This window comes from Narcine bancroftii, chromosome 3 (assembly GCF_036971445.1).
Source record: "Narcine bancroftii isolate sNarBan1 chromosome 3, sNarBan1.hap1, whole genome shotgun sequence".
NCBI classification, from domain to species: domain Eukaryota; kingdom Metazoa; phylum Chordata; class Chondrichthyes; order Torpediniformes; family Narcinidae; genus Narcine; species Narcine bancroftii.
This window is the reverse complement of record NC_091471.1, coordinates 15,987,382-16,002,361: the sequence shown is the minus strand read 5'-3', so window position 1 is coordinate 16,002,361 and position 14,980 is coordinate 15,987,382. Positions and strand designations below refer to the sequence as shown.

Below are 14,980 nucleotides of genomic sequence, written 5' to 3'. Positions count from 1 at the left end.
CAATAAAAGAGCTGAATATTATTGAAAGGGTGAAAAACTACAGCATGCTGTTGTGCAGAGGGACTTGGGAGGGCTTGTGCATGAATCGCAAAAAGTTAGCTTGCAGGTGCAGCAGGTTATTAAGAAGACAAATGGAATGTTGTCCTTCATCGCTAGAGGAATTGAATTCAGGAGTAGGGAGGTAATGTTGCAACTGTATAAGGTACTGATGAGACCGCACCTGGAGTACTGAGTCCAGTTCTGGTCTCCATATTTGAGGAAGGATATACTGGCTTTGGAGACGGTCCAGAGGAGGTTTACTAGGTTGATCCCTGGGATGAAGGGGTTGACTTATGATGAAAGATTAAATCATCTAGGATTATATTCGCTCGAGTTCAGAAGAATGAGAGGAGATCTTATAGAAACATATAGGATTAGGAAGGGTATGGATAGGATAGATGTAGGAAGGTTTTTTGAGCTGGCCGAGGAAACTAAAACGAGAGGACACAGTCTCAAGATTCGGGGGAGTAGATTTAGGACAGAGATGAGGAAAAATAGTTTTTCCCAGAGAGTAGTGAATGTTTGGAATTCTCTAACCAGGGAAGTGGTTGAGGCTGCCTCGTTAAACATATTTAAAATTCGGTTAGATAAATTTTTACATGATAGAGGAATTAGGGGATATGGGGAGAAGGCAGGTAGGTGGAGTTAGGTCATAAATTAGATCAACCATGATCGTATTGAATGGTGGAGCAGGCTCGATGGGCCATTTTTGGCCTACTCCTCTTCCTACTTCCTATGTTCCTATGTTTCTATCCCACTCGCAGTAGCAGGTCCATTCAGCTCCAACATTAGACCAGCAGCAGGGTCGATCAAATCCGTTGTCAGACCGCCAATCAGCCAGGAAACAATGGGACAAAGATTCGTGGTTCCTACCATCAATGTTGGGGCACAGAAGCTCGCTACTGCCAGCCTCCCTGTGGGTTTCAGGGAAAATGCCAGGGCCAGTCGTCACTAATGGCTGCGGCGGCAGGCCATTGAGACAGTTTCTTTTATGTCTCTGATAGACATTCCAGCTGGTGTTTCTTAGTGGGTAAAGGGGCTGAGATCAGTGAGCTTCCCCTTTTGGGGAATGACACATGTAACAGAAAACCTGGGCCATCTAGACATATGGCATGTTTAGGATCCTGTTTCAGTTTGGCGATACTAAGTTCATGTGGATGTTCACATTGGCCGCAGTCGCACATCTGCTACTGGGAGCTGATTTTCTCAGAGCACGTGGCCTGTTGGTTGATCGAGAGGGACGAAGGCTCTTTCATACCAACACTTTCCAGACCTTCACTCTGTCCCACCCAAGTTGCCAGCCCCACATTTAAACCGTTACTCTTTCAGAGAATGAATTCACCAGGTTGTTGGCGGAATTTCCCACAATAATTACGCTGCAATTCACCTCGGTTACGCCAAAACATGGGGTGCAGCACCACATACCAACTGGAGGGCCACCACTGCATGCCCAAGCTTGCAGGCTCCCTCCAGATAAACTTTGTCTGGCCAAAGAGGAGTTTGAAAGGATGGAGGACATGGGTATTGTCTGATAGCTCTTGGGCCTACCTGCTCCAGATTGGTACCTAAGACCGCAGGCAGATCGAATCCCTGTGGTGATTACTGCAAGTTCAACAAGGTTACCACACTGGATCACTACCCGGTACTGCATTTACAGGACTTTGCATCCAACCTGCAGGGAGCCCGCAACTTTTGCAAGGTGAACCTGGTCCGGAGGTGTCATCAGATCCTAGTCAACCTGGATGATATTCCAAAAACAGCCAATATTACACCCTTTGGCCTTTTTGAATTTAGAAGGATGCCTTTTGGGCTCACGAATGCCACGCAGACTTTCCAACGTTTAATGGACAGAGTGGGACGCGATCTCAACTTTACCTTCATATTCATATAGCTAGATGACATACTTGTTCCATCAAACACATCTCAGGAAAGCCCAATGTAGTGGCAGATGCACTGTCTCGCCCGGCCATTCAATCCGTGCAGACCTTAGCCCAAGGGGTGGTTGTGTTGTGCTCACAAAAGTGCAACAGGCAGACAAAGAAATTCTGCAGGCGGAAGAAATTCCAGGAGATCCAGGGGAGCTCAAACTCCTGTGTGACATATCTACAGGTCGTCCTCGGCCAATCGTTCCGGTGGCAGGTATTTGATGCGGTACTTGAGTTGGCACATCCATTGATCATAAGGACTGTCCATATGGTAGCTAACAGATTTGTGTGGGATGACCTTCAAAAACAGGACAGCAATTGGGTGAAGACATGCACACATTGCCAAAGTCCAGCAACACACGAAAGCCCCACTACAAACCTTTGAGCCAATGTATCAGAGATTTGACTGTGTGCACACGGACATTGTAGGCCCCCTGCTGGTGTCATGTGGCTCCCGTTTTCTTCTCACTACAGTGGATTGGGCCACGTGGTGGCCAGAGACTTTTCCACTAGCAGACATGACTACCGGCACCTCCGCCAGAGTCCTCATTTCTACCTGGATAGCACGTTTTGGTTGGCCAGTACACATCACATCTGACAGTGGTGCCCAATTCATGTCAAGCCTGTGGTCAGCAATGGCCACCCTGCTTGGAACCAAGTTGCACCACGCAACGGCCTCCCACCCACAATCCAATGGACTAGTAGAAAGGTTCCACAGACATTCGAAATCAGTCCTTATGGCGCATCTGCAAGGACCTAACTGGGTTGACGAATTGCCATGTGTTCTCTTGGGCACATGAAAGGCACCTAAGGATGATATAGGTGCCTCACTGGCAGAGCTGGTCTACACCATGCCCATGATGGTTCCAAGAGAATTTGTATCAGACACACGAGGATGGGAGTAGATGTCTGCAGTGGTCCTATGCAAGTTCAACAAGAAGCTCAGTTCTTTAGAGCCCATACCAACATCTGCAAGTACATTTTCATACAGAAAGGAGCACCATTCCAGCCTCTGTATGAAGATCCCTTCAAGGTACTGAGAAGCAATGGTTCAATGTACATTTTGGACATTGGAGGTAAAGAGGAAGCTTTTGCAATTGACCACTTCAAACCTGCCCAGCTGGATCTGGACGAACCAGTCATAGTTCAGGCGCCTCAATGGAGAGAAAGGCCACCCAAACAAAAAACAATACAGAATTTGGGGGCCCGTAGCAGGATTGCTGGTTCTGGGGAGGGGTCATGTGCCGATCCACTTGCCAGTAAGCGAATTGGCTCCCGAAATGGCGGACGTGCTGTGAAAAATGCAGGAAATTGACCTGCATTCAACACAGGTTTTCATCTGGGCTGATGACATCACTGATGATGTCACTTCCACTCCATAAGCAGTGATATATATAAGCCCAGCATGCAAGCCTGGATATATCAGCCTGGCACTAGACACCATAGTGCATGGACCGGCATCTATAGTAGCTTACTATAGAATACTTTGCTACAATCCCTTGAAAACCAAGGTTCCCTATGTCTGTTAACTGTGCCCTTATTTCTTGTAGGAATGTGCAATCACTGCACTCTCAAAATTTTATCCTTGAAGGCCTTCCATCTGCTAGATGCATCCTTGCCAGAAAATAACTAATTCCAATGGACTCCTCTGAGATCCTCATTTCCTCATAGTTGGCCTTTCTCCAATTCAGAAATTCAGTTGGAGGACCAGACCTATCCTTCTCCATAATTAACTTGAAATTAATGATATTATGGTCACTTGACAGAAAATGCACACCTGCCTGGTTCCCGAAAAGAAGATCAAGTATTGCATCTTCTCTTGTAGGTCCCTCTACCTATTGATGTAGAAAACGTTGCTGTACACATTTGACAAACTCCAACCCCATCCAGTCCTTTTACCGTATGAGAGTTCCCGTCTATGTGCAGAAAGTTAAAATCTCCTACTACCACAACTTTCTGTTTCTTACACTGGTCTGCTATTTCCTGTCAGCTTTGCTGCTCCAATTCTCTCGGACTATCAGGTAGTCTGTAATACAGCCCTATTTGCGTGCTCATGCCCTTCCCGTTCCTCAGCCCCACCCATATGGCCTCTGTAGACAAGTCCTCAGTGCTGTCCTATCTATGCACAGCTGTGATATTTTCCCTGACCAGCAATGCCATACCTTTTCCTTTCCTCCATTGCCTTCTATCCAGTCTGAAACAATCGAACCCTGGAACATTGAGCTACCAATCCTGCCCCTCCTGCAACCAAGTTTCACTAATAGTAATAAGACCATAATCTCACAAGGCAATCCTTGCTCTAAGTTCATCCACCAGCTGCAGAGTGGAGGGTACCTGGAATGCATTGCTGAGGTTGGTGGTGGAGGGTGGTACAATAGAGACATTCAAAAGACAGGCACATGGACGTTAAAAAAAATAGAGGGTTATGACTGTGAGGTTGGGAAAATTAGATTGTTCAAGGTTCATTTTATTGTTATTTAATAATATATAAAAATGTAATATACTGAACATGATATACTTCAACTTCTGTCAGCCGTAAGGGCAAACAAAGAGTTGCCATGAACATTGACTACGAATAAAAGAAAGGGAAGCAAAGAGAGTCCCTTCATGGGCAATGAGTGTCCATGGATTACCACAGCCCTCCCACAGCCCCTGCAGCTGCAAACTCCTTCATTGGCAAACTAAGGTCCAAACCTACGATATGATCAGGAAGGTTTCTGGTCCTCAGCTCCCTCCCAGAATCCCAGTCCAATACCTGGTTCTCATGAGCCAACAGCACGCAGCCCGGGCGGTTCCTTCAACCCATGCTGATGGTTGTGTAGGTTTCCATAGGTCATGCTCTAAACATCTTTGGTTTTTTTTTAAAGGGTGAAAATTTCATTGGATATATTATATTTCATAAATGCTTCCTCATTCCATTTCAAATTATCTCCAATATTATATCAATGGGTCGTGTTAACTCTTTTTTTTGGCCATAAAGCATTCTCGATCATCCAAAGGTTGTGAAAACAGCTATATAAATGCAAAAAATGCTGGAAACTCTTAGTGAATACGACAGCATTTCAGATTAAAAATTGTTTGTCGGAACTGGGAAAGAGAGAATTCTCATGAATCATCTTCCAACTGAAATGTTAAAACTGGTGAATATTTTCGGTTTTACTTCTCAACTGTTTTTTTTTTTGCTTTTCATTTTAAAACGTCACTTTTTAAACTAAATTCAAAATGTTCAACTTGGATTTGTGGACCAGGGCAATGCTTTTATTTTTCATTGTCCTTTGGCAATGCATAGTTTAATAAAATCCCACGGAGACAAACTTTACCTTTTTTTAACATGTTCTTTCTTATTTTTTTCCTCTAAACATCTTTGTGACTCTGGCCTGCATCTCTCGATCACTAACTTCCTGTAGTACAGCGGCCAAAAATGTGTACAGGTACAGTCTCGTCAACACTGTGCAGTTGCAACATGACATCCCAACTTTTGTACTCAATATCCATCTGATGGAGGCAAGTAAGCCAAATGCCTTCTTCACCACCTTGTCTTCCAGGAAGCTATGTTGTACTTGTACCACAAGACCACTTGGTTCTACAACACTCTCTCGGACCCGATCATTCACAGTGTAAATCCTGTCGTTTTTCCAGGGTCGGGGAGTCTAAAAGCCCATTCTCGGCCTTTTTTCGGCTATGACCTTCCCACCAACAGAAATCTGCTCAAAGTTTATGGGTCTCCCTCCCCGTGAAGCAGTCAAGCTTTGGTTTCTTCCGTATTTCTCTCCTAGCAACTCCATATAAAACATAAAAAATATTTTTGTTACATGAGGTGAAAAGATAATAAGGCTCTTACATGTCTTGTAGCCCCTGTTGAGAATGGCTGCTCAAAAACTAGAGGGCACAGGCTTAAGGTGAAAGGGGAAAGATTTAAAGGGGGTCTGAGGAGCAGGCCTTTCACAGCTGCGGCCAAACAGGTTCTTCATGGAAAAAACCCCAACTCCTTTTACATGATAGAGAAATTAGGGGATATGGGGAGAAGGCAGGTAGGTGGAGTTAGGTCATAAATTAGATCGTATTGAATGGCGGAGCAGGCTCGATGGGCCATTTTTGGCCTACTCCTGTTCTTACTTCCTATGTCCCTATGTTCCATCAGTACATACAGAAGGAGATAATAAATATAAAAATATAGATAATAATAAGTATTCACAGTTATAGTCGTGCAAGAAAATGAAGCAGTGTTTCAATAATGCAAACAGGTGTCTGTAAATACTCCCACCAACTGATCTGCACATGGGCCCTGGAGCAGCCTCTGATCACAGACACTCTCCCTGGAGGGCCAACCTGTCTCTGCAGCGGTGACTACAAGTCTTCCAATCCACCAATCTACAGGTGTTCAAAATGCAGTCTTCCTTCATGTTTTCAAATGGAAATTTTAAAAAAAAGGCTGCATTGGCTCGAAATTTCAAATTCAAACAGATCTGCTCAGCAACGTACCATTCTCCTGCAGAATGATAAACAGCGTTAACGTTTCAGGTTGAAGATGAGATTCTGCCCAAGGGTCTGTGACTTGAGCGGTTTCTCTTTGAAAACACAATATTCCAGAACTTGTTGCATTGTTGGGCAGAACCACCCTTCTGGACTCTGATCTGAAGGAATAACTCAAGACTTTAATGAACATTTGAGTTAGTTTTAAGCATGTACGAGCAAAACAGATGTGATGAAAATGTTGTTGCAGATTACACCCTCAAACACGGTGAACAGAAAATGCTTTGTTTTGGTTCAAAGAGTTCATGTTATTTTTCACTTTTCTGTATCTTATCCCCGGCAGATCTAGGCTAGCAGAGTTCCAAACACGCTGTCAGCCTTCAACACAGTCTGTGAGTGGCTGCCTCAGGGAGAACTATGCCGCCTGTTTGCTCTCGTACACTGGGATTATAGGTGAGATTCAGGTCCCTTGCCTTTTTAAGTGCTATGTTACTTTATTGTAAAGACGGAGTTCATCAAGAGTCTTGAGTGCAGCACGTTCCTATTTTAGGCATTCCCTGTCAGTATTTAACACTTCCCTTATAAATCATCGGTGAGATGTGGAGAAAAGCATATGCTACTTTGCCCAAGAATGAAGAAATTAATGCTTTTTATGACTTCCAGAACTGTCTTACAGCCAAAGAACGCTCCAGCACAGAAAACAGGCCCTTCAGCCCTTCTAGTCTGGGCCAAACTATTATTCTACATAGTCCCCTTGACCTGCACCCAGTCCATAGCTCTCCATTCCCCTCCCATCTACGACCCTGCATTCCACCACTTCAGCTGACATCTTGTTCCACACTCCCACTAGTCTGTGTGAAGAAGTTCTCCCCTAGCGTTCCCCTTAAACTTTTCCACATTCACCTTAACACCACATCCTCTGGTGTGTATCTCACCTCCACTTGGTGGTAAAAGCTTAGAACAAAGCTTCTCCAATTTCAAGTATATTCCCCATTGCAGTTTTGAAACTAGGTTTGCCATGTTTATGCATAACATAATGATTTACAAATAATGATCAGGTGATATATTTGCTTAATGGCTATGCTGGAATACCTCTTGTCCTCTGTATGGACTGGAGCCCCTCTCACCAGAGTGCCTTGCATGCCTGGGATCTTTGTTACCTTTCCAGATGACAACACTGTTCTTCATAATTACATCATGAGCGTTTAGAGACAGAAGAGAGTTGCCAGGATGTTTCCTGGATTGGAGAACATGACACAGAGATAGGCTTTTCTCTTTGGAGTGATGATGGATGAGAGGTGACTTAATGGAGGCATATAAGATTATGAGGGGCTTAGACAGAGTGGACAGCTAGTAGCAAGAATGGTAAATACCAGAGGGCATCAGTTTAAGGTGAGAGGAGGGAAGTTCAGGGAAGACGTCAGAGGTAATTTATTTACACAGAGGGGTTGGTTCATGGAAATACATTGCTGATGGGGCATTGATGTAAGAAAAATAGAGGATTATGGCAGTGAGATAGGGAAGGATTAGATTGTGGTAGAGTAGGTTTACACAGGTCGGCACACCATCAAGGGTTAGAGCGCTTTCACTGTGCTGTTCTATGCTCAGAAGCTTGACAATTAAAGCAGAAGCAGTTTGATTGTCTCTTTTTTTTTAAAATCAGTATACAATCAGGAAACGGGCACAGAGTTGTGGGAAGTAAGCAGTGAGGTCATGAAACCGATACAGATTAAAGAGGAGAAGTGCTTGCTATCTTAATGTAAATAAAGGTAGTTAAATCCCAAGGGCCTGACAAGATATTCCCTTGGACCTTGAGGAAGGCCTAGTGTAGAAATTGCAGGGGCTCTGGCAGAAATATTTAAAATGTCCTGAACCACGAGTGTGGTGCCGGAGAATTGGAAGGTGGCTCACGCTGTATTGTCGTTTAAAAAAGGCTCCAAAGGTAACCTTGGAAATTATAGGCTGGTGAGCCTGACATCGGTAGTAGATAAATTGCTGGAAGATGTTCTAAGAGATTGGATATACAATTATTTGGATGGACTGATTAGAGGTAGTCAACGAGGCTTTGGGCATGGTAGGTCATGTTTATCGATGAGGGTTACTAGGAAAGCAGATGAAGGAAAGGTTGTGGATATTTTCTACATGAACTTTAATAAAGGCCTTTTACAAGGTCCCACATGGGAGATTACTCAGGAAGGTTCAGTTGCTCAATATTCATGGTGAAATAGTAAACTGGATTCGACAATGGCTGGACAGAGAAGCCAGAGAGTAGAGGAGGATGACTGCTTCTCAAACTGGAGGACTGTGACAAGTACTGTGCCTCAGGGATCGGTGCTGGGACCATTGTTGTTTGTCATCTATATCAATGATCCTGATGATCAAGTTTGGATAAGCAAGTTTGCAGATGACAGTAAGATTGGACCCGTTGTGGACAGCAGTTTGCAAAGCTTGCAGAGAGATCTGGACTGGCTGAAAAAATAGCAGATAGATTTTAATGCAGACAAGTGTGAGGTGTTGCATTTTAAAAGAACAAACCAAGAAAAGATATACATGGAAAATGGTAGGACACTGAGGAGTGCAGTAGAACAGAGGGATCTGGGAGTATATCCCTGAAAGTGGCATCACAGGCGGATAGGATTGTAAAGAGAGATTTTGGCATATTGGCCTTCATTAATCAGAATATTGAGTACACAAGTTGGGATGTTATGGTCAAGTTATATAAGGCATTGGTGAGGCCAAATTTGGAGCATTGTGTGCAGTTTTGGTCACCTAACTGCAGGGAAAATGAATAAGATGGAAAAAGTGCAGAGAAGATTTACTAGGATGTTGCCCAGATTTCTAGAACTGAGTTAGAGGGAAAAGTTAAACAGGTTAGGGCTTTATTCCCTGTCGAGTAGAAGAATGAGGGGAGATTTGAGAGAGGTATTTAAAATTATGAAGGGGATAGACAGAATCAAAGCATATAGGCTTTTTCCACTGAGGGTGTGTGAGATATAAACCAGAGGACATGGGTTAAGAGTGAAAGGCGAAAAGTTTAGGAGGAACATGAGGGGGAACTTTTTCACACAGAGAGTGGTGGGAGTGTGGAACAAACTGCCAGCCGAGGTGCTGAATGCAGGCTCAATTTAAACATTTAAAAGGAATTTATACAGGTACGGAGGGCTATGGACTGGGTTCAGGTCAGTGGGACAAGGCAAAAAAACTGGTTTGGCACAGACAGGATGGGCCGAAGGGGCCTGTTGCTAGACTGAAATGTTCTATGGTTCTTTCTGGCCGCATCTCACATTGACTTTAGAGTTAACAGTCGCAGGCTGTGATACTTTCTGGCTAACTTTTACTTGTTGGGGTACACTCTGGCTAGAATGACAATATTGCTTGGTTTGCAATGAGGACATCATTATTTTCTCCCCTCCAATTTTAAAAGCCCTTGTAGAATGCACAATCACCCTGTTTCTCAGGGGTCGTGTAGCAACTAACACCGTTCTAGTATAATAGCATTCCAAACATTCAGATACCAGACATATAGACCACTCAAGAATCTGGACTTTTCGAAAACTCTCAAACTTTTCAAATTTAGCAGGCACTTGTTTGTGTGCATGAGTAAACGCCACAGATGCACATCGGCAACAAGCAACCATGCTTAATACAGGTAATCATATCACAAAGAAATTCATTTATATACTGTCCTTTTCTTTTACAATGTTCATGTTTAAACATAATGGTGCAGTGAAAACATTTTGTTTTCATTTTTGTCAAGTGTTGACTTCATTTTTATTTTATACTGCTTGTTTTGATAAACGAAGCATGCTGTATTTGGTAGTGAATAAACTACCAAAATTTACCTGCTCATCTCTTCTCCATTCCTCCTCAAATTTGAATTTTAAAAGTTCTGCCTGAGAATCCGGAAAATCTAAAAATGCAGACCGATCCAATCCCTGAGCAGTCCGGATTTTCGGACTTGCACCGTATTTGTTTCCCGTAATCATTCAGCGTTTCTCCACAGATACTTATCATCTTCCCAGCTGCAACACTGTTAAGTTCAGCTCCTCTCTTTTGTCAGGTACTGTGATTACCCCAAATTACATTGACAACTCAAGCTCGAATGTGTCACCCTGGTGCACCTGCAGTGGGAGCGGTAACCAGAGGGAGGACTGCGAGAATTTCCTCAATCTCTTCGCGGATAATATCTGCCTCAGTGAGTGTGGTTTCTTCAATTGCACATGGTGCTACCTTTTGTTTATCCACCGAGAGCCAAACGAAAGGACATTCAATGACAAAAGCATGAAAAAAAGATATTTCTGACAGAGCCGTGTTGTTGGCGTAGCAGTTAGCGCAACACTTGTACAGCGCCAGCGATTGGAGCCAGGGTTCAAATCCCACCCTCTGTCATGAGTTTGTGCGTTCTCCCCATGTCGGCGTGGGTTTTCCCCAGGGGCTCTGGTTTCCCCCCCATCATTCAAAACGTACTGGGAATGTAGGTTAGTTGGGTGTAAATTGGGCGGCATAGACTCATGGGACAAAAAGCCCTTTTACCATGCTGTATGTCTAAAGTTAAAATTTAATCTAAAGAACCCTTGTCCTGGTCACTGGCTATGGGGATGGTAAAGACTGGATCTCCCCTGTCTGTGCACAACTCAATGGAGGTGGTCTATTCACATGGGGCATTCTTGCTAGGTTTTTGCTCTGACCCATAGTCACCCTCTTCATTCATTATTGCAACTGCAATGATTTACACCTCTGGGACCAACTTTCATTCAATTAATTATAATGATAAAAATTTTATTGTCATATAAAATCAAAGTATGCACCAAAATTCGAAGTTGCTGCATTTAAAAAGGTACTTTTGTTAAAAAAATCTCCAATCGTATTCATTAAATGACTTTATAATGATTCCGCTATTCCATTTACATCTCAAAAACTCTGTAGATCTTGATTATATTATTCTATGTTTTCATCTTGTACCATCATGCTCCGTTCCTTTTCTCTGTCTTTTTTTTTTCCCTAGTCACAGAACGTTTTCTTTGCTCTCTAATACATTAAAAGTACTGGAAAAACTCAGGTTACACCATATCATATAAACCACATTACAATTACAGCACAGAAATAAGCGAGTTCAGGCCTTCTAGTCAAAGTTGAACACCGACTCCCACCACACCAGGCCCATAACCCTCACACCTTTCTCGTCCATATACCTATCCAACTTTTCCTTAAATGTTAAAATCGAACCCACATTTACCATTTGGGCCAGAAGCTCAACCCAAACTCTTACCACCCTCTGAGTGAAGAAATTCCCTCTCATGTTTCCCCTTAACTTTCCCCCCTTCAATCTCAATCCATGTCCTCATATTTGAATCTCCCCCTCTCTCAATGGAAAAATCCTGCCCACATTGACTCTATCTGTCCCCCTTATAATTTTAAATACCACTATCAAATCACCATTCAATCTTCTACACTCCAAAGAATAAAGTCCCAGCCTGCTCAACCTTTACCTGTAACTCAAACCCTGAATCCCCAGCAACATTCTCGTAAACCTCTGCCCTCTCTTTATTCTGTTTGCATCCTTCCTATAATTCGGTGACCAAAACTGCACAGAATATTCCACATTCGGCCTCACGAATGTCTTATACAACTTCAATATGCCATTCCAACTCCTGTACTCAATACTCTGATTTATGAAGGCCATCAGGCCAAATGCTTTCTTCACCACCCTATCTACATGTGACTCAACTTGCAGGGAATTATGTCCCAGAATTCCTAAATCCCATTGTTCAACTGCACTCCTCAATTGTCTATCATTTAGTCCTACTAAAATGTAGCATGTAGCTTCTCACATTTATCAGTATTAATCTCCATCTGCTGTCTTTCAGCCCACCCTTCTAACTGGCTGATATCCCACTGCAAGCTTTGATAACTTCTTCACTGTCCACAACACCACCAATCGTCATATCATCTGCATAATTACTAATCCAATTTACTACCCTACCAATGTTGCAGGCCTGATTCCTTCGTCAAGAGACTTCAGTCCAACCTTTTACATGCTGACCAAACTGTCTACCCAAGCTAGTCCCATTTGTCTGCTCTCAGCTCATAGGCCTCTTTACCTTTCCTATCAATGTACTGGTCAAAATGTCTTTTAAGTATTGGAGTTGTACACTCTTCTATCATTTCCTCTGGCAACTCGTTCCATATATTCACTACCCTCTGTGTGAAAAACATCCCTCTCTGGTCCCTCTTCAATCTTTCCTCTCTCACCTTAAATCCAAGCACTCTAGTGTTGGATGCCCATACCCTGGCGAAAGAAAGATTATGACCTCATCTATGCCCCTCATAATTTTAAGAATCTCTACAAGTCCCCCCTCAGCCTCCTACACACGCGAGAGAAAGGTCTAAGCCTATCCAGGCTCTTCTAAAAATTCAAGCCCACCAGTCCTTGTAACATTATGGCCAGCACAAATTAGTCCAACACTATTACAGAGCCAATGGCCTCAGTTTGAATCCACCACTGTCTGTAATGAGTGGGTACATTCTCCCCATGTTTGTGTGGGTTTTCTGTGGGCAGTCCGGTCTCCGCTCGCCCTCCAAAAATGTTGTAGGGTCATTGGTGTATTTGGAGGGCGCGGATTCATGGCCCTGAAGGGCCTGTTACCGTGCTGTACATCTAATATTTAACATTTAAAAATTCTTGTGAATCTATTCTGAACCCTTTCCAGCTTAATTATATTTTTACAGTCACTGGGCGACCAGAACTGCACTCAATACTCCAAGTGTGGTCCTTCCATCTTTATTCATGTAAACCATGAATCTTCAGCCTAGGGAAAGATTCTCCCAGTAGCAACCAATGGAACTTTGCTAATAATAATATAGATTTTAATAAGATCATCTCTCATTCACTCCAGAGAATGCACGCTCATTCTACATGAATTGAAAAGTAGTGCGTTAATTAAAACTGAACATGGAGCATAGCACGGAAACGAGGGAACCATGCTTTAAAGAAAGTTCTTGTCAATTTCTTGGGTTTAAAGCTATCTTACTTCCCTCTATCCGCAGAGAATGCATTTCATGCATTTGGAAATGGGACAGATCTTAACACTGGCTCCAGTATTCATCACTCCACGTCGCAGACCTGGGTGAACAAACACATAAAAAGCACGGAGCTTTCGCACCAGGAAGAAAATGCGTTTAGTCTATCTCTACCCACACAGGTAGGAATAGAATGTAGCCCCAAAGATCAGCAAGGGCCGGCCTTGGACCTTGCAGAAGTGGGTGACCACAAACAGTTGTGCCCACTTGTGCTGGGGTAAACCACAATCTTTCAGGATCCCTGGAACTGGTAGGTGTACTCTGACTCCCTGGTTGATAAAAACCTGTCACAACGAGCGCAAATGTGATTTGGGGCTGGTTTTGATGGAATGATCTCCCCCGATATGTGATCCAATCACAGATTTGAACAGTGGGAGTTAAAGGAAGATGTTAAGATGCCTTATACTTGTGCTAAAGCCACACTGGGCCCAATGACATGATTCAGTACTCTGTACCTTTATGATTTTGCGATAGAATGCCAGGTTGTGCAAGGTTGCTGTGCGGCACCATACTGCTGAGAGAACTGTTTGGTGCCTTTACTAAAAAAAACTTGATGTCATAAAATCCAATCCTAGGATTTTGACTTGAAATACATGTTTTTTTCTTCATTTCAAAAAATAGTTTAAACTTCGTTTGAGTCTGAGACAAGATAGAGTTTGAGTTCCAAAGAACTCAACTGAATGTATGTATTAACGAAGCTAATCATATAAAGGGATAGATAGAGCACAGCCACCACTGTTTTTATTTCCCCAGAAGGGCAATGGCCAATACCAGAGGATATCGGTTTAAGGTGAGTGGAGGGAAGTTTAGGGGATACTTCAGAATTATGACTTTGTAACACAGAGAGAGGTGGGCGCCTGGAATGCATGGCCAGGGGTGGCGGTGGAGGCTGGTGCAATAGGGGCGTTGAAAAGATTCTTAGATAGGCACATGGATGTAAGAAAAATGTAGGGTTATGGGCTCTGTGATGGATCATGGGTCAGCAGAACATTGTGGGTCAAAGGGCCTGTGCTTGTTCTCTGTTCTAATATATGGCATTTTATAGAATATGAAATCTGAGATGAAGCAGGTGTGTCAATATAAAAATTTCATAAATGTGTTCATTTTTGGAGCCCACATTACAGGAAGGACGATGGAAGCAGAAGCAGTAGAGTGCATTTTTGGTCATGTGTCGTTACTGAAAGATTTGAACAATTCTGTCAGCTCAGGTAGTTGGAAATAGCCTCAGGATTCAGGGTAGTAGATTGAGGGTGAAAATGAGGAGGAAATGCATTCCCCCTGAGAGTAGGGAATCTGAGGAAGCAGTAAAGGTATCTCCTTTAATATATTTAAGACACAGTTAGATAGATTTTGCATATTGGAGAGTCAAGGGTTATGGGGGCGGGGGTGGTGGAAGTCACACTGGTGGTGCTGAGTCTATGCCTAGATCAACCATTATCTTATTGAATGATGGAGCAGGATCG

At 43.2% G+C, this 14,980-nt stretch overlaps 1 protein-coding gene across 1 annotated transcript in view; it reads left to right on the top strand.

Annotated features, from left to right (window-relative positions):
* The window catches only part of gfra4a (GDNF family receptor alpha 4a), a 233,090-nt gene that overhangs the window by 193,702 nt on the left and 24,408 nt on the right, over positions 1–14,980 (top strand). Inside the window, exons 5-7 of the mRNA XM_069923528.1 lie at positions 6,781–6,890; positions 10,498–10,632; positions 13,485–13,639. Coding sequence (XP_069779629.1) covers positions 6,781–6,890; positions 10,498–10,632; positions 13,485–13,639 — 400 coding nt within the window. The remainder of the gene's footprint in view (positions 1–6,780; positions 6,891–10,497; positions 10,633–13,484; positions 13,640–14,980) is intronic.